Below are 27991 nucleotides of genomic sequence, written 5' to 3'. Positions count from 1 at the left end.
CTTTCCCTTTTTCTTGACATTGCAGTTATCTGAACTGAAATTCAGTGAACCTTCCTCTTATTTATTACCAGGATTTTGTTCTATGGAACTAGAAAACAAACATAAGATACAACTAGACAGCTTCTGTATTTTGTAAAATGTTATAATTTTGTCAACTGATGACTGAAATTATCCACTCTGCTTGAGAAATTATCAAAAGCTGCTTAATGTTTCAAATGACAGTTTATAATCTAAACCTGTGAGAACCACAAATGTGGGATAACTTTTGATTTAAGTGGGTGTTGAGCTGCTATCTGCTGCAATATTGTATATCAGAGAGTCAGTTTAGTTATGTGGGATGGTTTTTGTTGAACATTCTGAATCTTAATCTCCAAGTACAACCATGTAAAAAAATTCCATAATCAAATGTCATTCCGCTATTACAAACTATTCCTGGAAAAAACACCCATGCTGCAGCGGAAATAACGAATGGAATTTACCGAAATGTGATGCGGAGGTGTTCATTTTTAGTAAACTGCCTGACTGTCGCCTATAAACCAAACACACCAGCTATTCTGGATAAACTTACAGTTTTATAACTACATGAATAAAAAGAATCATATTTGAAATCCTATTCTTATGGAGCCCAAAACAAACTAACCCAAAAAACAGATATCGTAAAGGACAATGATGAACTAAAATACATTAACTTTTAAGATTAACACTTCATCCCCACTCATCCATAGAGCATTTATAAGCTCTACGTAAACATAGTGTTTTATAACACACTATCATGTAGTTGTTAGCAGATATAAGGACATTTAAATGTTTATTAATGTAGCGTATTCGTCAGTAATTATAGCTTCTCCTATGAAGACTCATTTTCTTTTATTACAACTGTATTTTACCACAGCCACTTATGGGTTTAAGTTGTTGACAAATGAACAAACTCTTGTATCTGCTCACAAATGCATTAAACTGTGTTATAAACCATTTATTAAATGTTTATATGCTCCCTATAAAGGCTAAATGAATGGGATTAAAGTACCAGTTCGAATTTATTTTAATCAACTGGTTGAAGGAAAAGGATAACGTGCAGGATTTATTTTTACACTCTTTTTTTCCATTTTAATTATATAACCAACAATATTATTTATTTAGGTATTCAGTTATATTTAGTTGTACAGCTATTACACAAAATGTCCAGCTGATGACAGTATTTTTCCAGAACTGGTATGTGTCATAGTTCAACCTCCGTTGGACACTTGGGTCTTTCTGATACTGCAGCATCATCTAGTGGTGGTGAAGTGACCACCTCATGACAACAACGTCAGGGATTAAACCATTGTGTCACTGCCACATGTACCACTGAACCCAGTGACATATACTCAGCAGTGACGGCTGCCGCCTCACAAGCAAGGGTGCAGCGACCATCACATTGTACCACCTGAGACACGCCAACTTTCCAGGTGTTTGTCGGTTACTGGGGCGTCTTTCTGCATCCCCCCGGGCTGGGGTAGTGTGTTCACCACAGGGCGGATTGTGTCAACCACAACAAACAACAGCAGTACCAGGTGTTGTGTATACAGTCTTTTATTAAACCATTCTATATACAAAACTTAATCCACATAAGTTACAATTTATACATACAACCTTAGATAAACATGTGTAACATAATGCTAAAGCTGAATAAATAAACTTAATAATATTCAAACAGCTTGTTTCAAATTTACATTCTGCTCATTCATCTGGGCTTAAATACACTTAAACACAAAGCCATGCCCCTGTAAATAGTGTTTAACTGGAGAGTATAAGGAGAGTAGTCTGCTTCTACTTTCACCATTGCTGTCGTGAATAAAAAAATCTGTAAGAAACTGTTTTCAACACTGCTAATGAACTGTGAGAAAAAAAAAAAAAAAAAACATAAGGCAAGATGACCATGCATCCCTTTAAAGCCAACAAAGCTTGGAAAATAACTACAAACTGTGATTTTACTACAACCCCTTGAAAACAGAAGCTTCACCGATTTTACCACATGGTTTGATTGTGGTAAAGTTCAGTTAGTGTGTTTGCTTAGAGGGTTCACTAACACACATACTGACTTTAAATCTACTACTGTCTTTCTAGCCAAAGTAGTGTTGAGAAATGGAGAATATTTCACTTTACTATTACTTTTTTCAGCAAAGAAACACCATAATAATCAAGTGATAGTGTCACAGAAAAGCCTGGTACATATCATTCTACCTGTAATGGTTCAAGCTCATAACTTGTTAAAAATATTGTGAATAGTTGGACAGTTTTGTTTTAACTTTGTCGTCAGTGTACTACTGGGTTTTAAATAAAAACAAGCTCAGTGGTTCCAAACCATTCTGGCTTGTGACCCTTTAAAATGAGGCACTGCCTATTTGTGTTCTCTTGTTAAACGTTACTGGCTGCTCAAAACACAAGTTGTAAGCAGCTGAACAATATTCATCTCAGGTTGTTTCATTCAAAGGATTTTTAAAAGCCCAAAGAGGTGAAAGTATCCAGTATTTTTTTTTAAAGAAGTAAACATTAGAGAGAAAAGTCTGAGAAAATCCATAAAATTTTGAAACAGAATTATTTTCTCTCTCTTCCCTCTTTCTCTTGGGACGATCTTCTGGGCTAAACTTTAATGCTAGGGTATTTACATCCACATCCAATGCACTGTGGGTCCTACACTGTCAATCCAGTATGGATGTGAATGTCCTATGGATGTGAGCTCAACGTCAGCACTTTAACTTGAGTGTCAAAACCCGACAACAGAAAAAGAGAGTCTGGTGTTATCATGTCTCAGACCAGTTAAGAGTCCATATCTGAAAAGGCAGGTTGGATCAGTGCTGCAGGGACTCTTTACTTGTAAAGTCCCAACCTTCACCCTCCTTGGAATTTCTATAATTTCAACCCTGCTGAGTCTTACAGTAAACAAGGTTGAACGGTTGAAACTTTTGGCACAAAAATCAGTTAGTAACAGTGTCTTATCAGCCTTGCAGATAAGTGTTTATGAAACGGTTGCAGCAGAATATTGTCATAAATAACATCTTATATAAAACACTTCAAACTTGTTTTTAGAGAGAGTTTTTTTACGTCATAAGAAACCGGATCTTCTGCAGCACTGCATAAAAACATACAAATTCTTTACATAAATAGAGTGAAAACAAATTCCTTCAGTTATTTTCTCGCTGTGGCCTGCTTGTCCACAGAGTGTGCTTACGTGTAGATCTGCAGTACACATTTACAGAGGTGAGTGTACTCGTCAGTGTGACACCAGTGAATGGCTTTTGAACAGCGCAAGACTACCCTTCCTGTCTCTGTGCTCCAATCACATGAGGGTTGAACTGAGCAATGATGATGGTGATGTCATCCCGGTACATGCGAGCCAGCTCCTCGGGCAGCGACAGCATTTTCGAAAGCCTCTCGTGGTCTACCGTGCCAAACTCGTTATTTCCCACCGCGTGACGCATCAGGTGGGTCGCCACGTTCTGATCCTCGAAAGCCGAAGACACGCGAGCCTTCCTCTCTTCAAGAAGCCCCTGCATCTGTCCTAGGGTGACCCTGTAGCCTCCGACTTTGAGCGGCTGACGCTGGTGCACCCCTGTTAAATACTCTCCCACAACACGAACCACTTCCTGTCTGTGGAGGGTCTCCCAGAGGCCATCAGAGCCGATCACCTGCAGGGATAGACAGAGGAGAGTTGGAATCAATAAACACGCAGGAGTACCATCAGACAAGTGAAGTTACTCACATACTCACTATAGAGTTAGATCAGTTAATGAGATTCATTACAAAAACACCATTTATCCATTCTGGGAAATACTGCCACAGGAAACTCAAAGAAAAACAATTTTTCGAATCATAAATACAACCTTTGTCTGCAAAGGTCAGAGTTCTCATTTCAAACCAACCAGAGAAAAACCAAAAATTCAGCCATACGACATGAAATCATGAGCCCAGACAAGAGATAATTCCTCTGAAGAAGGACCACTCTGTTTTAAAATTGACACAGGTCACTCTGTCTTATTAAACATCACAAAGACCCAAAAATGTACATCTTTTTGTAGGATACCATCTTTGTTTTCTTCGTCAGCATAAAGAGCACATTTATCAGTCAAGAGTTTCCTTTTACAATGTGGTCAGATCTCACAATTAATTAGCTGTGAATGATAAAATCTGCTGGCGCTGGTTGTTATTAACCAGTGCATTTAATCTTTCCAATCTAAAAGTGAGAAGCCAGATCCACACTGTGTATTACTTCTAGCATTTTGTGGACGGTAAAATCTCTTAGCCTGGTTCCTGACCTCTGAATCACCACCCACATCTCTGTTTACAATCCAAATATTTCTGGTGTTGTATCCAGTGACGGCTATGTTGGAGAAACAGTCTTCCAATCAGAGCTTGATGGGCAGAATTAAAAATGGGGCCGTCATCTTCCTAGGTTAACAATCTCCTAATTATCTACTTCTGTAAATAACGCAAAGCAGCCTTTATCTATTGACATACAGGAGTTAAGTAAGTGATGAAACTGTGTTGCTGCCTCTTTTCTCACCAGGAAGCGATCCTGTGGCCGAAGTTTGTGGTATGTGATCTCTGGCTCAGCGGTCAGGTAGGGTGGTGTGTGATAGTTTGGTGGGATGAACTTGGTGTGCTCGTTTTCATGGAGCTGATCAGGTCCAGACTCCAACACGCGCTTCTGAAGTTCAATACTCCACTTGAACTTCACGTCCCCGAATGCACGGAACGGCATGAGGAGGCCGAGCAACCGGTCCTGAGGGTAATAAACAAAAAGAAAAGGCGAGGAGAAAAAAAAAAAAGGTTGAAAGGTTTTCATAAATGCTGTAATAACAACCACACTGAGCCAATTGGTAGGTGTAATACCTGTCGTATAACTGTCTTTCTCTCTGATGGAGGGTGTTCACCCCGTATCCGAGTCACCTCATCTTCGTTCTGGGCGTTGTGGTCATTAGAGAGGGTGTGAGCGCTAAATGAACCATCCTCCTCTTGCACCCCCAACACTGCCCGGGCATCTCCTGCATTGGCTATAAACCTTTAGGAACAGAGAAGGTAGGAACAAAAGTACAAAAAAAGCTTGAAATATTTATTAAAATATTTGACCTTTACAGAATAACTATTTTACATCAGGAGATATCAGTTTTGTTAAAATGCATGTATGTATTTATTCTCCATACAGTTCTGATCCGTCGATGTGAGCCACACAAGCTGTTGCTCCAGAAAAGGCCACTCTCAGAACCCAATAGTGCAGGAAAGCATTCGGATCTCCAACCTGCATGGCAAATTAACACCGTGAGCCTCCACACAAGATATCGCACATGGTTTAAAATACTTGCAGAGACTATGACACCTGAGCTCCTACTTAAACCATAAAAGTTTAAATTTGGATGCTCACGCTTTTTTTTGAGCTGCTGCCATTGGGCAAAGGTTATATTCAATATGTATCTTAATGTGTGAAAGAACTCAAGTGTTCCCCTCGGGCAGAATTTACTGACATGCAATATGATTCAGACTATAATACCAGTGACATGGACTTTGGAGTCAGTAACAACATTGACACCGGCAAATACTTTTAAAACGTTATCTTGAATTTGTGCCTGGACATATAATTTGACAATATCAGATTACAGTATGCTATGAAAATCTAATACATACACATACATCTAATATCTAATGCAACATGTGTGAGACCTATTGTCATAGTGCAGTGCCTTCATGTAACAACACTGTCAGTTGGCAGATTAAGCCTTGTGGGCTTCATTTACATGGATATTACATTCATTCGTGTTAAAAACAGGTCCAAATGTAAAACAGTTCAATTAAAACTAAAGGAGAACTACAACAGCCTTAAAGTCAAACCTTTACAGCTGTTGTCGTCTTAGATAATATAATTTTAGATAAGGAAGTTGTCTAAAATTAACAAAATATTTAGCAAACTGAGTCTAAGGTACTCAGTCTTTGACATGGGTTGACTACCCCTCCACAGTGTTGTTCCAGGACCTATTTATGCAAATTTGCAGAGTGAACTCCAAAATTTGGAACATGGTCTGATGTAAAAAGGCCTGTCAAACTGTTTCACTCAGCAAAGTTAGAGAGGAACCCAGATGTTTATGTTTTTTTTGAGGAGAACATATTCTTTTAGAAGAACCAGCTGCACTGTTTCTCATCAACCCAGCACAGTTCTCACCTGAGCCTCCAGAGAGATGTCATTGTCCAGCCTCTTGAAGGCACTCAGCAACGCCTCGCGGGTGTCTGGAACCTCGCCTGGGCTGAAAACAAAGACAGCAATATGTGTGAAGCAGAGGGAGGAAGCCAGAGGTCGAGGACATAAACAACTATTGGCAAAACAACAGACGGGCCAGTGTTGGTGTGGGCGTCTTGTTACAAGGTACAGATCAAGAAACCAGGAAGTCCAGTTTAAAATGTTAGCAAAAGCTAAGAAACTTGAAAGCAGTTTATACTTTTCTAAAACAGGACCGTACATCCCAAAACTTTCCCCCTATGTCTTGATGCTTAGTATATGGCCACAAGTTACATTGTCCTGTACAGTGTAAGGTATTACATCTGGCATTTTTGGTAGGCCAAAGCAGTGCGTTGCACAAAGGCAAAAACTGAGCTGTGGCACCATAGTTGTGTACTGAAATTAATTAGGGAAACCTCTACCTCTTTCTTTCTATTTTGCCACAGCGATGCTGATCTAAAAGGCATCCTCCATTTTGTTTTCCAGCCCTCACCTGGTGAGATCTATTAACTCCTGCCAGTAAGTTCGGAGGCTGCTGAAATAGAGCGTCTGAGCTTCCCTGCTGAAGTAGTCATTGGGGTGTTTGTGCCACTGCAGGATGGGACTGAGGGCCCTGCCGGACTCTACAGCTGCCTCGAGCTCACATAATGTGTCGTGGGGCAGCAGAGACACCGCTATGTAGTAAAACAACCTCTCACTCAGCGCCTGGCAGAGAGGAGGAGAGTTCGAAACTTAGACAATTCCGAGGAAAAAATAGTGTCGATGCGACAGTTAAAAGTTAAATATTCTCAACTAAACAAAAGACATAAAATCACTAGCACATTAAAAGAGGCACTCTCTTTCTATTTGCTTTTGCTATTTACTTTCTAAGTGCTAATATAAAATTTGAATTATTAAAAAATGCATTAATCCTCTAAAGAAAATCAGAGTAAACATCAGACTAAAATGTCAAGTAGCAGACAGTAACACAGTCAGCTCTACCTGAGCGCAGGCACAGCCAGCATGGCCATCAAACACACCCAGCAGCATTCCTCGTGTCTGCAGGCATGTGGCTGCACTGCGACGGTCCTCTATAGGGGCATTGGCTGGCAGCTGATTACTCTCAAAACCCATCACTGATGACACATTCTTCCCATCAAACTCTGGCACCTATAATCACATACAATTAGTAACACTAAAACTTAAATGTAGTGATGGTAAGTGTTTTCTGGGTAAATGAACGACCCCACAAACCTTGAAGCTGTACTCGTTGGCTTTGAGAATGGAGTTGACCTGTGGAGGCGTGAGGATGTAGCTGCGGAGCACTGTCGCTGTCTGGTATCTTCTTGAGTGCTGGTGACTCTGCCACATGTGGGATGGACGTCTTGAGGCAGGTCGTTGAGTGATGGGTGCTAAATGGGACTGGTGCTGTTGAGATGGTAACAGACTGGAGGCCAAGACCTTGGTGCGGGGTAAACCCCTGAGCAGCTGAGATGTCACAGGCATGGCTGACTGTGCTCTGAAGGCGCACGCACACACACACACACACACACACACACACACACACACACACACACACACACACACACACACACACACACACACACACACACACACACACACGTATTTACACAACTCTGAGGCAAAGCAGTCAGAGAACATCTGGATGTACTTTTAACAAGATCAATTCACCTGCTGAGCACAGAGTGTTCTCCCTATGCACCATTAAGCAAACAATGTGCATAAAGAAAGATTATGTGATGAGGTGTTGAAGTTGGGACAGACTGACTGTGCTTAAATAGGCACCTGCAAAACAGGTGCTTATTTAAGCATCTGGTGAATTTTGTGTCTGAATAACCTAACAACAGTAACCCACTACACTGGCCAGTAACTTGACATTTAACCATAACATCTGAGTATTTATATAGTGTTCAATCTTTGGTATCCCTCCTCCCTGCTGACCACCGTTCACATATTTTTCCTGTCAGCAGTTCAGATTAAATCAGATAATTGGTTTAAACTGGTTGTTCATTAACTCCCCATTGTACTGGCTCTGTAGAAAACCAAACGTCTGGAAACGTCCATCCCATTTCTCTGCCCCCTGGATGGTTATCAAGCCTAACATTAGACAAAACTTAATGTCATTCCCTTAATGTCATTCCCATTACACAGTAGATCTGAGGCCCTCAAATTTAAGAGTAAGACAAATAAGATCCAATGGTATAAAATGTGTATATATATCAGTGGCAGCAATGAAAAATGTATTCAAGCATTTTTGGCCAGTTAGACACTATCATTGGCAGGTAAACCCTTTTTTACCCCCGCCCTTGGCAAGTGAGTCTTCAAGTGAATTTTCAGACACCAGAGAGGAGGGTTGAGGAACAGGAAAGGAAGGGAAGATCAAGGGTGGAGAGCATGTTGATAATGGTGGTGTATGTGTGTGGATAGGATGTTTTCAGGCCTCTGTTCAATTTCTGTTTTTATTATCATCACATTATTAGGTTTTATTTGTTTATATCCATCAGGGTAGGTTAAATAACAAAAAAATCTCCCTGCATAATGCAATACAGTTCAACATCACAGCAAACTACATCCTCCAAAATAATCATAAAGTTGAATCAATACCTCTCTAAAACAGTTTCAACAAAAACTGAACATTATAACCTTAATGAAGGTAGATTTTATTGCAGGACTGCTGTTTTAGACAGCATTAGTTTTAGCTAGGTGTACCTAATAAACTGACGATTGAGTGTATTCTTACAATGAAAAACTGAAATACATCTAGCAAAATTCCTCTGATTCATCTGCTTCTCTTGCACTTAAATCTTACTCAATGTGCATTCAATGTGGGAATGTGAAACCTAGGATATATTATTGTAACTGTGTTGAATGTTGACATACCATAGCCTCAGATAATATAGAGCCTTATGCAAAAAATAAATGGCTGACTTATTTTTACTGAGGTTTCAGTACAACTCAATTTTTCTGTCTGAAAAATGTGTATTAGAGATAGCACCACCAGAGGATGTACTGGCATGAGTTGCAATTCTGTACTTCCCTCCAAGGATAGGTCAGCAATGCTGTACGCCTTGCTAAAAATAGCTTAGCATGAATTTCAGCCCTGACATTTGGATGCTGAGAAATGTTCCGTCTGGTCATGACCTACTGAACTAGTTGCTGTCTGCGTTTCTCCATATTATGTGTCCTCATTGCATAATCTATTACATCTGCAGCCCTTCAGAGTGAAAACTTTTAGTCAGTCTCATGCAGAAGCAGCACAGGTGATGACAGCTCAACTGACAATCTACGCTGCTCAAACGTTTTGGTGAAAATATACTAAAAGGGCTGATCCCCGTTGCGCTGGAGTAAGCTGGACAGCCAAAAACCCTCCCAAAGACAAACGGTGTATGAGTCAGACAAACCACAGCGGGCCCATCCCAGCTCTGAGCTCTGCAAGAAAGTTGCCATGTTTGTTGACATCACTAGCCTCTCCTAGCTAGTGGCAAAGCAATTCTGTACAATGCATGCTAGCATCAGAGCTATTAGCCGGACTTGCAACACAGAAGATCCGTCTCAGAGCTGCACTGGGCTGACAAACGATGCCACGATATGACATTAACAGACAATGAACAGAGTAGCTCTCAAACGGATTCAACGTGCGTCAGTCAACCGGGCAGAGCAGCCGAATTCATGCTAACGGTGGGCTAGTGGTGCCTGCGTTATACCCACCAACTATCGTCAGACTGGATAACGTTTGCTGACTCAGGACATGACATTAAATAAAGAAAAATTGTGAATGCAGAGCAAAAACTCAGACTCACCTTAACCGACGGACGTGAAGTAGCTACTAGAGTTCATATCTTGGCACCGACACTCTGGTCCGTGTTACCCTGGAGCGACGCGACGCAATCTGAATGCTGATTGGCTTAGCGCTGACAAACGTCATGACGTCACTCCAACTCCACACACACAGATGGGACCTTTCAACCTTTAATTTTTTAGCATCCCACAAGAAGATGTTTGAAGAGGTAGAGGTTAATGTTAATGTGGCAGTGATACTTGGAAAACATGCAACATGAAAACAAATCTAATATATTCTTATTGTTCACACTTTGACATATATTTTTGTCCTGTTATTTCCCATTAAACGGCAAGATGGCTTTGTAACACCTAAAAATTAAAATCAACCAAAAAGAAAACATTTCATTTTCTAAGAGTGCCCTGCCGAATTCTGAACAGACACAAAAGCATCAAGGCACAACAAAATGTATAAATAATTTTCGAAATTATGCCAAAGAAGTGCAAAAATACCACACAGTGGAATAGGAAACCTTTCCATAAACTATACACATTAAAAGATGTTCATTTTTTTTAGAAAAAAATAAATATCTAAAAGTGCAAGGCAAAGGAGAGAAAAACTACGGTTTTAACATTTTAGTGCTTCTCAGATGTAGAAAGAGAGAACAATGCAGGCTTCCTTGAAACTTATAAAGTCAAAACCTGTTTTTCTGTTCAATCTACATGAACTGACCTCTGCTCTATCAAGGTATTTTCTATCACAATCACAATTAATATTTATGCTGATACAAAAAACAAATTAGAAATTCATACTGCATAAAATAACCAGACAGTAATGTCTGCTTTGGCTAAGCCATTGTATGATATGCAAAATTCATATATAAATCTAATGCTGACAGAAAACAGTCTTGCGGAGGGTTTTTTTTCAACACTGTCCACAAATGGCCTAATATACACAGACATGTTAAAGGTGTAGGTATTATGGTATAAACTATATGGAAAACCTCTGACAGTTGACAAATTTATAGTCTGTCAGTATATGTTGGGGGAAACCCGTAGCACAGATGTTTCTTTATGTTATCATATGTAATCCATGATTATCGTAATACATTCGGAGAAATAATTGTGTTTTATTAAAATGACCTAAAAACAAAACTAGACAAAAAAACAAGACTGTCTTCATATAAAAAATTTTAATCAATAAAAACATCAAAATCATTACAAAAATTACGATATTTACATTATGTAACAGTAAAGAAAAGTATAAAAAAGAGCTGCACAAGCTGTGAACAGTAAACATCTTTGAGTGAAATGCCACTAAACAAGACTGACACTTGCAGCTACTCTGCAGGGACTTTTATATCAGAAATCTCTCATCCACCAGAGTCTTGTTGACGAGGTTCTTCCTTCCAAGAATGTTACGGATCAAGCGAAATATCTGTAAAGAATGAGATGCTTTTCATTAGATTATGTTTTTAGCAAAGAGAAGGCAACATACTGTTTACACAACATATACTGACCATTTGCTGTACATATGTAAGTACAGCTGCAAGTACAAAGCTCTGAGATCCGAGGTCAACAACACAGAAGAACAAAGTATCAAAGATCAGCAGCGTGGCCTCATTTCCATAAAACAGCACATCACTGAAGGAGTGGGCTTCATCTGAAGTGAGAAACACAAACAGACATTATGTACACAAACATCCGTGTGTATATTATCTATCTATCTATCTATCTATCTATCTATATAAACAAATGGAAATGTACAGCCTGTCTCGGCCAAGAGGTCATTACCATTGTAAAAGATGCTTTTTTCATTAGGTTCGAGAAACTCCATTCCTATGACCCTCTCAAACACCAGCTTGTCCTTCACAATATAGTCCATGTCAGCATGGGCCTAAGATGAACAGGGCAACACAAGAGACAAATGTGTGTACAAAGTATTTAAGGTCAATGAAAACAACTCGTACTTTACAATCTAACAAACAAGTGGATATACATTCAGACCAAATCAAAGTGGACTTTGTTCAGTTTGCTTGTGTGAGTTTGTTTAAGTGCACTTGTACTAACATGGTCTATAATGGATCCCAGGAAGTGATTCATGGTGTGGTAGGCTCTGATGTTCTGCTCAAACGGGTTGGCCGTCGATGCGTCCATCAGCCGTGATGGCCCGTTCCTCTGGAGCACAGGAGAAAGTCAACAAGATAAATAGAAAATTGGGAATCTTTTTTTATCTTATTTTGTTTTTTTTCAAGAGTTTATAAGAGAGTTACAAACGTGACAGAGAAAGCACACACCCTGTTTAGTGGCTCCCGTATCCTGTCATACTGTGACCGCAGCCGATTGGTAAGAGACACCTGAAAGGTCTGGACGTCTGTGTTGGGAAGCAACCCTCTTTGACCACACAGGGACTCCTTGAGAACAAAAAGGACAAAAGCATGGATATCATGTGAAATCAATAATGCAATAATCATGATACAGATACTAACACATCATGTAGTGTGTTGCTGTACATACTGCTTCTCTTTTCAGATTGTTGTTCATTTCCTCCATGTTCGTATCTGCATGGCCATGTACTGAACGCCCATGGATGTAGTAGCCAAAACAACGATGAGATAACAGCAGCACAGAAATCTACATAGAAATAGAGACAAAATACACTTATGTAAAACATTCCAGACAGTTAAATTGTTTATTATATATTACATTGCTACTTACATTACTGATGGAGCAGAGATCTACAAACTGACGGATTTTGTCCTCCACAAAGTGCTCATGAAACACGGTGAAGAAAATCACCTGTAAGGATAAATTATTATCTTTTCAAGGGGCTCTCCACATTTGAACTGTATCTATATCTATATCTATATATATATTCCTTATATCCTTTTAAAGAAAAACAAGAAGAGAGAGATCAAAGCGAAGTGAGTAAAGGAGGAGATAAGAGTGAATGGTGGCCATTTTACCTGCAGAAGACCAATGCACAGCCAGAGCGTGGCTGTCAGACCGTAGCGCAGCGTCAGGCTGTATGAAGGGGTGTATGCCTGTGAGGAGCGCTGTAAAGTTGGCCAGGGGTCCCTCAGGGCCAAGTTAGAGAAACCCAGCACCTGAACAATAAAGGGTAACATACCAGCAATGAGGAAAAGGGACATAATAAAAGTTTCAAAAAAGAGTAGCATTTATGTGATGATGTAAGACGTACTTCAAGAAAGAAGAGCACAGTCATGATCTGAAAGGTTGGGCTGATTTTGCGGATGGTCTGGATCTCGTTCCATTCATTGGCCACAAAATAGGTCCTCCAGATACTGACTGGAGAGGGGTCACGTTTGGGTTCACCAGTTGCTGAAACAGGAGGGAATATGCTGACTGGAACAAGCTCCACAGCTAGATAATTACTTCGTATAAAAACTGAAAAATGTAAGCTCAGAATAAACATGTTTGTACCTTGCACAGTTCTGCTAGCTTTGCTTCGTGGCCTCTCCCAGTCGATAAGAAATACATCGACGGAAACCTGAAGGATCAGCTTGTGGAGAAACTGGACAGCCTGGAGACACAAAAATACAAAAACAATACTTTTTCAATATTCCTAATAGAAGCACACCACCTAGCTTTAAAAAACACCACTGCTCATTTTAACATCTGTTCTTTAAGTGTCTAACCTTGAGAGCGAAGGCACAACCAATGTACGTCACAAACTGCTCCTCCTGAGCAGGCAGTGGTAACAGCACTGATACAAACTGTTGGGCCTAAACAGACAAAGACATAAATTAATCCCAGAAAGCAGCCAACAATAATCACAGCTAAATCTATGCATACAAAAAATTGGTGAGGCAAAGAAAGTAAAGGAGGAAAAAGACTTGCCTTTATTGTCTAAAGAGTGCAGAGAGGAAAAAACAATAAAAGTCCATGCAAAGACAAAAGAAAGACTGTGTGTTTGGAAAAACAATAAAGTTTAAAAAAGGCTCAAAGCAAAAAGATACAGAAAGGAGATGCTAATACAAAAGTTAAAGATCACACAAGTATGAAAATCATCAATCCTATAAAAGAAAGTCCCAAAGGAATGAGACTAACCTTGTAAAAGATGAGCCAGTAAAGTCCAGTTCCCACAGTGACGGCAAAGAAAACGTTGGCCAGATCTCCAGCATAAAACAACAAAAACTTCAGCATTGTCTGAGGCAGGAAAAATAGAGAGACCAGCATTACTTCCAAGCTTTACACCAACATATAGTTGGAAGAGGTTTAAATTATGACATGTTAAAGCTGCAGTACCTCCACATCAATGAGGGGAGAAGCAATCCTTCTCTTCCAGCTGACTGTCTTCAGCAGAGAGTAAATCACCGCCACACCACCCATGACACCCAGAGCAGTCTGTGCACACAAAAGACATTAAAAGCCATAGGTGAGACCATATCCTTGTGTGCTCTGACATACTCAATATCTTCTCAACATTTAATTCATGCTTCTACTCACATCTGTCTTTATACGAGCCTCACTCTGATCCATCTCATACTCCACATTAAATGTTGTCTAGAAACAGATAAGTTAAACACATTAGTCAACCCAAGCTTGTTTTTGAGATAAAGAGAGTGACTAATTTAGCGTTTTTTTTTCTTTAACAGAAAGCCTACTGAGAAAAACAATCTTACAGCAACTTAATTTTTGAGATATAAAACGTGAACTGAAAGTGTGTGTGTGTGTGTGTGTGTGTGTGTGTGTGTGTGTGTGTGTGTGTGGGTTTGCGTGTGCGTGCGCAACCTACTCACAGACACAGTTTGTGTATTGATATCCGTGATGGAAACATCTTTGTAGGTCACAATCATTAGAGGGGGAAATACCTGTCCTTCCTGGGTTCGTGGAACCAGCTGGAACCTATCAAACACACACTGGATCAAATATAACATCACCGATGCACAATGAAATTTCAAAAGGAAGCTTTCACTTTCTTTATTTTTTATCATGCTGCTGTGCATATTGAGAACCCCACCTAATTCTGACACTGCTGGCCACACGGATGACCTTAGGTAGTGAGCTCACACTCTTCTCTCTTCCACCCAACGTGTCGACAAGAAACATACGTCGAGACAGGTACCAGTTCTTCATGCTCTCTGTACAAAGACAAAATATATTAAACCAATTCACACATGCAAACATTGGTGCACACACATACACATACACACACACACGCACACACCAACTCTAAAAAATAAAATTGCACCTTGGTTGATGAACCGTCCATTGTATTGCTGGTTATACACTAATGTGGGCAGGGGGAGAAGTTTTCTGTTCTCTCCTCCACCAAGATCCATAAAAACATCGTAGAACAGCGGCTCAGGGTGGGTACCCAGCAGCTCTGCTACTGAGAGATCACACTGCACACACACACACACACACACACACACACACACACACACACACACACACACACACACACACACACACACACACACACACACACACACACACACACACACACACACACACAGTTTACATTACAAGAGAGTTTGTGCACCATCTCTGAGTTAAAGGAAGGCAGAAACACTCACACTTTCTTGGTAAGCGGTTCCAAAGCTGAAGGCTGCTGCCTGTTTGGTTGCTGATTCTGGACATAGCTAAAAGACAGGAAGAGAAGAAGAGAGCTGGTGTGGAGTATTTATCAAGATCCGATATTCATATTTCATATTTTGTATGAGTCACATGAAAACCTGTATAATTTAGTCTCGCTGTCACACTGTAAAATAGTAACAACTGATACATTTGTATTGTTAACATGCAAAAGAGTAACAATGTGTGTGATTTGACTCTACTACCAACCTGTGCAGCTGAACTAAGCAGTTCTATATGCATTTTATAATACCTTACAATGCTCCTGTGTATTCAGACTAAAAATCTAATTTTATTATCAGTCATTTGACATCTTACCTGGAGATTGCCCCCTTTTACTTGTTCCCATCTGAGGAACTCTCCTCTGACATTATAAACAGCAGCAAGCAGCTTAATGTCAGTGTTCTGTCAAATAAACAGAATATGTTGATTAACAAAACATTTTCTGTACAGTTTTTCCTTCAGAGTTCTTTCTTTGTAATAACATGCAGGTGATAAGGGTTTATCACTTACCTTGTTTCTTCCTCTGAAACTGAATCCAATAGGAACTGGATCAGTCTGAAGCACTCGATGGGCCAGTCCGGGTTCGTCCCCATAGTAAAGCCATGGCAGATTAGCTCTCCTGGAGACAGGAGCTTAATGTTTACTCTTGGTGAAACTAAATCACAGTATATGGAATTGAAACCCTAGTACTGATTACCAGTAGGAAATGTCTTGAGTTGAGCCTGCAGTAGCCCTTGATCTGAAAATGGAGTTAAAGAGACCACAGGCATCGGTGGACACGCTGCTAAAGGAGTGCATGTTCATCACGCACATGTTCCCAAGAGCCTGGCACGCCGTCAAGTTGGAGTAGACCTGTAGACACACAAACCTATTTACACAAACCGACTTAAAATCCTAACGCCCCAATAATATCATGGCACATCTTATATTATGCGAAACAATCTCCCTGTTCAACATATTCCATTCGTTTTAGGAGAAACACGCCATCACAGATCAGCCCTTGCCACTGCGCTGATAATAATGTTCAAATTTTATTAAAATTGTATTACAGAGTTTTTGATTCAATTGTATGATCGTTTTGGAGGATCTAGTGTGTGGTGCTGTTGAGCTGTATTGCTTTACACAGAGAGGTGTTTCTGTTATTTAGCCTAACTTTCATTGATATAAATGGGGTGGACAAAATAATAGAAACACCTGGACAAAATGGCAGGTGTCCATAGACTTTATGTAGCACTATTTTTTTGTTGGATTTTTTGTCTTGTTCTTAATTTTGACACCAAGATTTTCATTTATACTCCAAATGTATATCGGTTCTAAACATTGGTTATTGGTCTCCTCGTTTACTAATAATTGGTATTGGCCCTGAGAAAACCATATCGGTCGAACCCTAGTTTAGATGTTGTTTAATTGTTGCCTACAGCTGCAGCAGGCAGCTACTGCCTGTTGCTTGCCTTAGTCTAACAGGAACTAGGTCAAAAGCTAGTCTATGGCTTGAAAGCCCTTTATGTGTTTGCTTCTCTCCTACTGTCTCTGCTCACATACAGTATACAGTAATTTAAAACAGCCAAATTCCCAAAAAGCTGCTCTCATTTATATGTTTTTCTGTTTATGTGAGCCATCAAATTTTCTAAACACCCACAAATATAGTGACCCCCACTACTACCAGTACAAGGCCCTTCAGTGCCAAGAGCTGAACAAAGATAAGAGTTCCCTCTGCCAGCTGATCCAAAAGCTCTGCCGACACACACCAGAGCTTCAGAACAGACACCAAACAATCTGGCATAACCAAATCATCTCAAAAAGAAAATTATATCAAATATTGGAACAAAACCCACCAAATCAGAAAGTAAATTAAAATTCTACTTATCCATAAACAGAGAGTACATGATGGCAGAGTACCTGATCACTGTGAACGATGGGAAACTAAGGAAAACATTGACAATGTACAGACTTTGTGGACATAGCCTGGCCATAGAAACAGGCCGAACGGGCTACCCAGGGATTTCAAGCAGTGTTCACTTTGTCATAAAAGAGAGGTTGAGACAGAATCTCACTTCCTACGATACTGTGAGAAATATAAAGATTTGAGAGAGGTTTTCTTTGAAAAGATAAAAAATACATATCCTGAGTTTATCCATCTCCCCGATCCTCAGAAACCGGCCAATCGACGTCGGGGAAAAGTGTGCAGTATTAGCTGCAAAATATGTTCCCCGTTGTCATACACTAAGAGAAACAAGCTCTGTAGTAAATGTTTCTGAGTGTTTACATAGGAAAAAGTATTTCAGCTGCCAATGTTATTCTATTTGACTCATTCCTTCAATACAATATGGATAACTCTTTTGTCCTGTATGGAGTTGAATTGAATATAATTGTTATTTAATGCCTTTTATCATACTGTATTTGATATGATGGTTGATATTTGCATACTATTGTATATTTATTGCTAATCTTCTGTCATTGTTAATAATTTTCTGTACGCTTTGGCAACATACACCGATCAGTGTAGGTTTCTGATCTGTCATGCCAATAAAGCTTATTTGAATTTGAATTTTTTTCAACATGAGGACAATACTTGTTGAATTATATCATTAGATGTGCTTATTTTTTAGATGCATTTGGCATCAATTAAGGTTAACATTTCTATGTATATTTTGAATACGTCTATGTTTTTGTCATAAACACCAACCTAACATCAGACCCTAAAATTCCAAATATTCTCCTGTGTCATAATGAGCACATTGTTTGTGTCAGTGTGATGCTTTGACCAGAAGCAGTGACGTTATAGGACTGCAAGGACTTTGCTAAAAGTGGATTCCTATGATATTAGATAAAGAAAAAGATTATTTTTCAAGGGAAAAAAAGAGACATGGAATTACAAGGCAGGCTGCTGATGAGGAGTAGAGGTTTTTCACAAACCAGGCAGACTGGACACTGAACTTCTGCAAGATGAACAGAATGGAAAACACAAATCAGAATATATTAGAATGAACAAAAGTAAAATAAGTAAGTGAGGGAGGAGAAGGAGACTCACCAACTGAGCATAGTTGACACTGGGATTCACATTGGTGGAGAGGGTGCCTGGAGGAAAACATAATCCTCCTGCCTGGAAAACCACATACCAACTATTGATGATATATGTGTTCTATGAGTTTGTTACTGAATGGTAAATGTACAATGTTGTAGAGGGTACTGAGGATAGAGGGTTGGCTGAACTCACCAGGACATTGGGAGGGTTACACACACAGGATGTATTAATGAAGGAAGCCTGACATCTCTCACACCTGAAAGACAATTTTTGAGACTGTTCCATCTCTCACGTAGTATAGAAAGAAAACCTGGAATCAAGTCAGCTTTTCTTCACAATCTCTGTCAGAGTTGTTAAGAGAGAATAAGCAGGCATAAGCCATTTGTCCAAGCAAACAAAAAGGGAAAACATGCCATGGAACAAATAATGTCTTTGCAACGATGAGGGTCATGGGCTAGTGCTTAAGTGAGACACAGAGGAATTAAGACAGGGAAGATACACTTTGGATATGAGAGGAGGGAAAACAAGAACACAGTGCTCAAAATGATAAGAAGTGCCAGAGAGAAGCAAGAGACAACCATGCCAAATTATCTTTTACAGGAATTCAAATGTTCTTCTACGCTTATATTCTCTCAAAAACTTTTGACCCTCAATCCATGACTATATATAATTCATAATAATAATTCAGTTAGAGAGTTGAATCAGAAAACAAAATATTTTTCCAATTATATTATTTCTAAAAGGTATAACCTCAGATGCGTTGGTCAACTTCTTGAATGTGAGACTGTAGGAAACCACTGAATACGTGTATCAGTTTTCCCGTTGTATAGTATTGATTAGTACCTGTCTCCACTGCTGTTTGGTACAGACAAAGCAGGGCTGTTCCCATTACACGTTTCACACCTGGCCTCAGCCAAAAGATTTCCACTGACATCTCTCTCCACTGGAAAAAAACGGGTCGATTTAGCCATTTATATATAAAACACACAGTTATCCATGCCATTGCGTCATTGTGTTAAACTTGCAGCAAACATATTCAAATTAAAGACTGTTTAAATTTATTCTTGTAAATTCATAAATTATGCCTGTCATTATCGACTCACCCAGGACACTGCCTGGTGGGCACTGGCACTTCCCTTCATCACTGAGACTGCTAGGACAGCGAATACATCCAAATCCATCTTTTGTTACTGCCTGTAAAGCATCATAACAAATAATATTAGAAATTTTGTGGGGAGTGTGAGATGGAATATCCCAGTGTAATATAAGATACACAGAAAATAAAGATATTAAAAGTAAACTATACATACAGCCTTGTCAGTGGGACATTGCTGACAAGTAATGGAAGCCTTATCAGTGGTGAGACTTTGGTACCCAGTTTTGCAGACACAGCTCAGTCCTGCAAAAAGAGGGAAACCAGAGCAGGTTAGTTGTCACACAGGATGTTGGTAATGTATAATGTGATGAGATATTAGTTTATTAACAAATCCAAGGTGCATGTTCCTTCCTAATACTCCCATAAGGCTGTAACCCCATCTCCACCAAACCACAGTGAAACTGCACGTAGTACCTGAAACCAGTTCTTTCCAGCTCAGTTTGAATATGTGGTACAAATAATGTTAAAATATCCTGTGACCTGACATTGTAAGTGCTGTTTTTGTATGCAACCGGAGAATAAAGGTAATGAGGCACTTTTTGCAGTATAGATAAATAAATGTATAGATAAATAATAGATGTATAGATAAATAACATGCATTGCACCTTCCTTCTGTCAGTTAGGGCCATCCGAACTTTTCTTATACAACACAATGGTGAGTGAGGAATTTATCACCCATGATAAAGCACAGTGCACTGTGATAAACAGAATCAAGAGGTTTAAAGGCAGAGGGAGAACCATGCATACACAATTTCACCATAATCAAGAGCAGACATTTCTGTTGATTGCACAATGGCCTTCTGACTAGCAAAAGAGAAGCATGATTTGTTTCTATACAAAAATCCAATTTTGACCACCTGTTTGCTTGTCATATAGACCAAATGAAGAAAATAACTGGCAAATTAATTGATAATGAAAATGATCAGTAGTTTTTGGAGAGTATGAGTTGCTTTATGCATAAAGGTGGAGCATATTTTATCTCTTTAAATATCCTTTGACTGTTTTATATTTGATTTTGAATGTTAACCATGTCATGATACATACTAATATGGGAAAATGTTATCATTACCATTATTTATTATATATAAATATTATATAATTGATTGCCTAGACCTGCTGTTGTCTCTGGTTATAGGTACTGATTTTACTCCATAATAACTGTGCGTTGAGTTTTAGAGTGAATATCCCTTTGAAGATTTTCTGAAGATTCATGTTAGTCTGGTTCTGAACCGATCTTTAAACTGTCTGTATTACCTGCCATTTGTACCTAGCTAACTGTTAACCAGCGCATTGTGGCTTTTTCTGGGCCGCGGGTGGTTGACCACCTCACAGATAAAGTTAATTTGTTCAAAAGTAAGACTAACAACACTTTTTATCGGCAAAGTGTCGTCTATAAATCAGCTCTTGTGGTGTGGTGAGGTGTGATGGTAACCGACCTGTTGTGCTCCGTCGCTGATTTGGACCGCACCTGATACACGACAAACTCGAGATATCGAAAGATTCTTCCGCACCGCACTCCGAAGGAGCCTTAAAGGGGATAATAAACTGTTGGCAGTGAAGTATATCAATGTAAATTACAAGAAATAATGTTAGAGTCACTTTGTGTCTGTTAACAACAAACGGTAGCGTCCCTGTCGCCATGGTAAACAACGGTCTTCCTTTTTACCCACAATGCCTTTTATTCAGCGTGATGACGTTGCGACCAGATTTATGTGAGCGTCACAAAAAAAGAAAAATGAGAAAAAGATCGATCAATATAATTGTAAATTCTTTGCAAAAACCCAAATAAACACATATTACCGTGAAGGAAAATAAGAATTGAGAGTTGTTTGTGAAATTTAATCACCTCTGTCATTAGTCATCTTTAACAGATGCTTTATATTTCATGAGTGGAAGACCTTTGTAGCAGTAAAATCCCCAGAAATATACTCTGTGCGCCAAGATATATTAAGTATGTTAAGAATATACTGTGTGTTACAGTATAGATCAGAATGTATTGGACATTGATCAATACAGCTGGCATTTTAATGATATTAAATTTCAATCATTAGGCTTGCAATGAATAGGAGAAGTGTTATGATTAAAATATTAAAGTCTTTAAAAAATGTAGCCTAAGAAGCCTTGGAAATAATGGTGTCGGGACATGCCCAGACTTACCCAGGCCGGCCAGGAAAGTTGGGGGTTTCCAAAGGGTCTGACACCGTTATTTCCACGTAGGTGTGGAAGATGTGATCAAATATGGAAAGTATGACATCATTATTTTCTGAGGCTGTGAAGTTCATTTTTTAGAAAGGCAGGTGGAGAACCCACCAGCAAGGAGGAGCAAATTTAGGGTGTAAAAGATGACGTCTAGCTATGCTTTCTTCAGTTGGGTTTCGGGGCCGGCTTGGGTTGATCTTTTGTGAAAGAACACACTCTACTGCACTGAACTCTGAGCATTTCCTGTGAGTTTTTTTTTTTTTTAACTTCTTAAGACTCCAGTAATTCATCACCTTCACTGAAGTTAAGTGTTGGAAAAGAGGTCCAGAAATACACTCTGGCTCCGATCTGGGCATCTTACCCTCCAACACCTTCTCAAAAAACAATGGAAGCTCATTTCTATTTATGTTAGGAATGGTAAAAATGAAAATAACCGTGGTAAATTGAACGTATGAGATACTATGATAAATTACTGGCACCCATGAATGTTAAGTACAGAATTTAGAATATCTTCAGGAATAAATGTAAATTAACCAATTTTGTATACTCAAAATATTTTGATAAAATGTCCGAGGTTACTGAACAACAAGGTTTTTATTTTCTTTGCAAAGAAAGGGTCAATCAACACACGAGCGGTTAAAATGAAGAAAGACCCCAAGCATTGGGAGAACGAAGCATTTATACCTGAGGAAATGCCCCCCACCTAAGGGTGTTTTTTCACACCTTTTTGTCTACTGTAGGTATCGGTGCCGACTTTCTATTCAGAAAACCACAGTCTGCAAGCAGTTCGCTGTGGCCAACTTCCTAGAAAAGAGTGTCTGTCTTAACGTTACACAGTGTTTTCAATGGGAATGTGCATCTATCTGATTGGTCAAGAACGTTGAGGAGGTGCTGTGGCTTAGGCTTAATGCTCACTTGGCTGGCGGATAGGTTGGTCCGTCCTTTCTTCCACAGGCTTCCACCAGTCGCGAGAGACAGTGCCTTAAACAGGAAGAAACCCCGCACTCCCTCACATGTAGCTCGTTCTGAAAGTATAGTTTTTATCTATACTTGACATGACCCAGCATGGGTGCAGATTGCTCCAGCTCAGCCTGAAGCTCTTTGGATGTCTTACGTGGCGTTTTTCACAATCCGAATCAAAATTTCGCAGACCTCTCTCATTCAGTTTCTTTTTAGCACCACATCCTGGAAGTGTCTTACCAGTTATATGACTGTGAAACTTCTTGGTAACATTACAAACTATTGAAACAGGGATTTCCAGATCTTTGGCGATTGCCTTTGGAATTATGTTTTTTTGATAATAGCATTTGTGATGCTCTCAGACAGCTCTCTTGTCTTCACCACCAAAAACTGGGAACAATCAGCCCCTTTTTATGCAGTAAAACCATCATTCAATAGTTTATTCAGGTCATGTGAACACCGAAAATTAAGCACAGGTGAGTTTCATTTTGTTCGAGGAACTAATTTAAATCAATCAACAGGGTGCTAATAATTGCGCCTCATGCACATTTTATGTCTGTCTTTTTTTACATCATTATAGGAAAGCATTTCTTTTGGTTGTTGTCCAATAACTTAGGACATGTTATTAAAATATTTTGATTATACAAAATTGGTTAATTTGCATTTATTCCTGAACATATTCTAAATTCTGTACTTAACATTCATGGGTGCCAATAATTTATCATAGTATCATAGTATGTATTTTCCATGGTTATTTTCATTTTTACCATTCCTAACATAAACAGAAATGAGCTTCCATTGTGTTTTGAGAAGGTGTTGGAGGGTAAGATGCCGAGATCTGGGCAAGAGTGTATTTCTCGACCTCTTTGCCAACACTTAACTTCAGTGAAGGTGATGAATTACTGGAGTCTTAAAAATAAAAAAAATAAAAAAATTTGCACTTAAAATTCAGGGGTGCTAATAATTTCAACCATAACCGTATTTAGGTTTATGGCTCAGTGCTTTAAAACCCTGAGTAGGTATTGTTGGGATACAAATGCCAACTCATAACAGAGATAAAGTATGGTTTTATTTTATCTCTGTTATGCTTTCAATAGAAAGAAGATGCACAACATCCCAGATGAGCATCCTGCAGCAGAGTAGTATGTAAAGTAGAAAAGATGACTACAAGCAAGATATTTGAGAATGAGGCTGGGAGGACCAGAAGAGAGATGGAGTGCTGTTTTGTTGCAACAGTAAAAGCTGCAAACGCATATTCACATAGTTACAAAAGAATACAGAGTGAAACAGAATATATAATCTTTTTGGGGTGATTAAATAACCTTTTTTTCCATAGAGGAACATTTTTAAAATCGAGAAAATCATCCTTCGTAATGAAACCGTTGTTTATCTTTTTTGGGTTATCTTAATATTCTGAAGTCATTTCCAAAGAGAGTATGAGTCAGAGGGGACTTTTGGCAGGAAACGTAGAGTAACAGCCTTGCAGCTGTCTTATTTACTTCCTGAAAAAGTAAGGTAATATATTTGCAAAGCCCTCAAGGGAGAGAGAACCAAATACTGTAACAAGATCAAGTAAGTAAATGTTTATGTGAAATGAGCTTAGAGGAATGGAGTAGATCAGAAGCTGTGTATCAGAAGCCTTACAAGAGCCAGTTGGACTTTTTCTATCAATATGTGTGGATCATTGACTGTAACTTGGGTTGCAAAGAAGAAGCTGCGAAGAGACTAGCTTCCTGTGGAGGTGTGTGGGACCAAGTAAGAGCCTTTCTCTGCATAAAATCTGTTCGGTGTTTAAGATTGTGGTCAGTTTTTGGCTCATTGATCTAGCGCTTGATGGCTGAAGAAAAATGTACTTTTTATGGTGATGATTTTTTTCTTTTTTAATTAAAATATATATTTTTTGTTTAATCTGAAGGTTACATTATGTTTGGATTGAAGACTGCATTTTTGTAGAGAGAAAATGCATTTTTCTTTAAACTGTACCTGGAAAAAATGTGAGTGATAGGGTGTGAAGGTTTTTAATCATATAGGGCAGTGTATAAAAGACAGCTCAGTAAAACTGTAATGAAAACCAAAATATCCTTGCTGTCACAAATAGGATATAGTAGATTCTTTATGTGGTCCATTAGTGCAGAGCTGATCACTGCGCGGATCGACGTTAAATGCAGTATAACTTCTATTTGGGCCAGAAAATCAGGCCGGAGTTACTTTGTCGATGCTATGCGACTACCCGACTGTAGCCCACATTCCAGTCCAGTGCGGGGCGGTAACGCACCTCGCTCTCATCTCAAAGCCAATGAGCAAAAAGGGAGGGAAGAGGCGCACTCTGGAGCTGAGCGCACAGGGTTTTTTTTTTCTTCTACAAATTTCAGCGTGTAATGACGGCGAACTTGATGCAGGGCAACCTCAACAGCGCGTGTTAACACTTATACTACCGTGCTGTGGTGAGTATCTGCACGCGTGTCATGGACACAGAAAACTTGTTTTTCTACATTTTGCCGCATTTTCTCTTTCCTTTTCAGTGCTCCTGCATGGCAAATATTTTTTTTTTTTTCTGGCTGAACATCTTACTAAACATACGACTGCTGTTGTTTAATTTTTTTTTTTTTGTCCCATTCACCATATTTTCCTCAATTTTCAGACACCAACTGGCCTGTGTATAACGATGACCATAATCCTGCGATTGCAAGGCCTGGATGTGAAGGCAGGTTCAGAAGATATAAGGGCATTCTTTAAATGCCTTCACATACCTGATGGTGGGGTGTACATAGTAGGAGGAAGTCTCAGAGAGGCTTTTATTGCATTTACCAATGAAAGAGATGCCCAGCTTGCCATGCAGTACTCGGGAAATCAGCTCAAAGGGTCTAAGGTGACTCTACACATAAGCAGCATGGAGGAGCTGGAGCACAAATTAGAGTCACTGATTAAGAAGAAGAAAGCCTCCCCCACCCAATTGACTGTGAAGAGACCTCAGCCATCACCAGATGCAAATCTGCCATCTTTGAATGCGTCGCCTCATGATCCCAGTGCTGCAGATCCACCACCTTCTACCGCACGGCCACTTGATCCCCGCACTGCGAATCTGCCACAGCCTCTGTATCCCAATACTGCAAATCTACAAACTTCAGTTGTGAACTCACTTGATTCCAATACTGCCTTTCTTCTTGGGATTTGTACTGTCCTTCAAGGCCTCCAGTCCTCCCATAAAAGAGAAAACAACGATGCAGGGCCAAGAGTTGATATCCCCAAGGCTGACAGTACAGTTGTAGTGTCTGAGGTGGGGAGGACACCAGAGCTAAATCTAAACTCAGGGCCCAGCTACGTCAGGCTTTTTGGTCTGCCAGCCTCAACTACAAAAGAGGACATCTGTCATTTTTTCAAAGGGCTGGCAGTACAAGAGGCCATAGTGAACGTAAAGTTGGGACTTAGCCATGGCTGCCTTGTGAAGTTTGCAAACATGCAGGATGCGTGTGATGCTCGTCGTTTCAACCAACAGTCACTGGGCCCCAACTGTGTGGAGGTACGTGGAGCCACTGAAAGGATGTGGACCAGTGCGCTGCAAGAATGTGAATATGCATTTGATGATGGGGAGTGTGAGAAACCCCACCAAAACCCTCTTAGGGAAACTGTAAACCACAAACAAGAATCCACTTCCGCGCTGCCAATGAAGAGGCAATCTGTCATCTGTTTGCCATATAAATCACCAAAAAAGCTAAGACCAGACTTTGACTCAGCAACTACCTTATCACCAACTATGGAGTACATTGCCATGGTCAGTAATCTACCCAAAAAGATGACCAAAACTGAAATAAAAGAATTATTTGGATGTCCAAATATTGCACATAAAAATGTACTCCATCTTCTTGACAAGGAAGGCAACAGAACAGACACAGCTTTTCTTATTTTTAACCGCATTGAGGACTATGACTATGCACTGAATCTCACTGGGTGCCATGTGGGCTCTGAGGCCATTGTAGTATCATCAATCACTAAGGAGAAGATGAGGGACATGATGACCAAGACCCATCCCAGGAGGCTGAAGCATTGTTTGAGGACGAACACAAACAAGAAACCGTATCGAAAGAGGAAATCAGATCCAGTTGAGACACCAGAAGAAACACCAAGCATGAACCCAGATTCAGCTGCACAGACATGCCTGTTTGTTAGAAACATGCACAAAGATGTAAAGAAAAGTCAAATAAAAAGCCTTTTCTGGAAATACAAACTGAGGAAGGATAATATCATCTTACTACATGACAGTGATGGTAAGGGTATTGGTGAGGCTGTGGTTCAGTTTAAGTCACAGAAGCTTGCAGCTCTGGCTCATGGGCTCCACGGTCAGGACTTCCTGGGGACACAAGTGCTTCTTACCTGCATAAATGTGAAGCAGATGGAGGACATCTTGGCAAGAAGTTGAACATTAATGCTCCAATGCAGACACAGTGGCCAAAGACTGATTCTGAGATCTTAATTTTCCCTTCAAGATGATTGTCAAACTTTTTCTGCAGTGTCAACCTACTGACTTATTGAATGTTTAATTTTAAATCAAATGTCATTACGTTTGGTAATTGCCGCTAAAAACCCCTTCACATTCTCTCTGAACATTCTGTATATTTTAAAAATAAATTGTGCTTAAACACTGTTTTATGGCTCACATATTAACCCAAGAGAACTTCACTATGCAAAATCCCAGTGATATGGTTGTATATGGCTATATCTCTGCATCCAGTATTGGAACAAGCCAACCCGAGTTGTCTTCGAGAACAACTGCCTAACAAAGAACAACCTCAGTATTTTATACCCTAATCTGGGCGATGGCTGCTAGACTCCTGGAAGGATTTGTCTTGTGTAGATAGGCACAGCCTTCAGATATGGAACATCCTTGCACAATATACTGTCCTTGAAGATATGTATTTTTAATCCGATAGTTAGCCTGTTTTGCACACTCTGTTTTTCTTCTTACTGATGCCAGGTCTCAGTGACCTGGCAGTTTTCATTGTGTGGCTGTTGGTTATACAACTAA

General features: G+C 39.6%; 3 protein-coding genes across 8 annotated transcripts; 1 reads left to right on the top strand and 2 right to left on the bottom strand.

Moving 5' to 3' along the window:
• Positions 1–1554: 1554 nt before the first annotated feature.
• pdp1 (pyruvate dehydrogenase phosphatase catalytic subunit 1) lies at positions 1555–10162 on the bottom strand. Of its 2 annotated transcripts, none has more exons than XM_040118264.1 (9): positions 10048–10162; positions 7481–7745; positions 7229–7396; positions 6741–6952; positions 6194–6275; positions 5184–5278; positions 4873–5041; positions 4544–4762; positions 1555–3668 (listed from the first exon to the last, which is right to left on the bottom strand). In XM_040118264.1, the coding sequence occupies exons 2-9, from the start codon at positions 7730–7732 to the stop codon at positions 3294–3296; spliced, it is 1572 nt and encodes a 523-aa protein (XP_039974198.1). In that variant the 5' UTR covers positions 7733–7745; positions 10048–10162; the 3' UTR covers positions 1555–3293. The 2 variants fall into 2 exon arrangements, with proteins under 2 accessions (XP_039974198.1, XP_039974199.1); XM_040118265.1 differs by having other exon boundaries at positions 7481–7738; positions 10048–10154.
• Positions 10163–11234: 1072 nt separating this feature from the next.
• Positions 11235–21469, bottom strand: tmem67 (transmembrane protein 67). Its single transcript, XM_040116707.1, has 28 exons — positions 21246–21469; positions 19964–20052; positions 19757–19847; positions 19497–19596; positions 18846–18909; positions 18660–18731; positions 18505–18567; positions 16326–16480; positions 16139–16247; positions 15944–16030; positions 15568–15633; positions 15240–15393; positions 15009–15129; positions 14788–14893; positions 14495–14551; positions 14294–14392; positions 14096–14194; positions 13684–13770; positions 13469–13568; positions 13227–13366; positions 12991–13131; positions 12743–12823; positions 12542–12658; positions 12322–12438; positions 12095–12202; positions 11819–11921; positions 11545–11687; positions 11235–11462 (listed from the first exon to the last, which is right to left on the bottom strand). The coding sequence occupies exons 1-28, from the start codon at positions 21448–21450 to the stop codon at positions 11382–11384; spliced, it is 2955 nt and encodes a 984-aa protein (XP_039972641.1). The 5' UTR covers positions 21451–21469; the 3' UTR covers positions 11235–11381.
• A 1935-nt stretch (positions 21470–23404) lies between these two features.
• On the top strand, positions 23405–27610 carry rbm12ba (RNA binding motif protein 12Ba). 5 transcript variants are annotated; one of them, XM_040116819.1, is made up of 2 exons: positions 23405–23444; positions 25610–27610. In XM_040116819.1, the coding sequence occupies exon 2, from the start codon at positions 25634–25636 to the stop codon at positions 27383–27385; it is 1752 nt and encodes a 583-aa protein (XP_039972753.1). In that variant the 5' UTR covers positions 23405–23444; positions 25610–25633; the 3' UTR covers positions 27386–27610. The 5 variants fall into 5 exon arrangements, with proteins under 5 accessions (XP_039972753.1, XP_039972749.1, XP_039972752.1 ...); XM_040116815.1 differs by lacking the exon at positions 23405–23444 and adding an exon at positions 23938–24723; XM_040116818.1 differs by lacking the exon at positions 23405–23444 and adding an exon at positions 23939–24540.
• Positions 27611–27991: the final 381 nt, after the last annotated feature.

This window comes from Xiphias gladius, chromosome 22 (assembly GCF_016859285.1).
Source record: "Xiphias gladius isolate SHS-SW01 ecotype Sanya breed wild chromosome 22, ASM1685928v1, whole genome shotgun sequence".
NCBI lineage: Eukaryota > Metazoa > Chordata > Actinopteri > Istiophoriformes > Xiphiidae > Xiphias > Xiphias gladius.
Note: the sequence above shows the minus strand (reverse complement) of the source record. Positions and strands in the feature narration are given on the sequence as shown.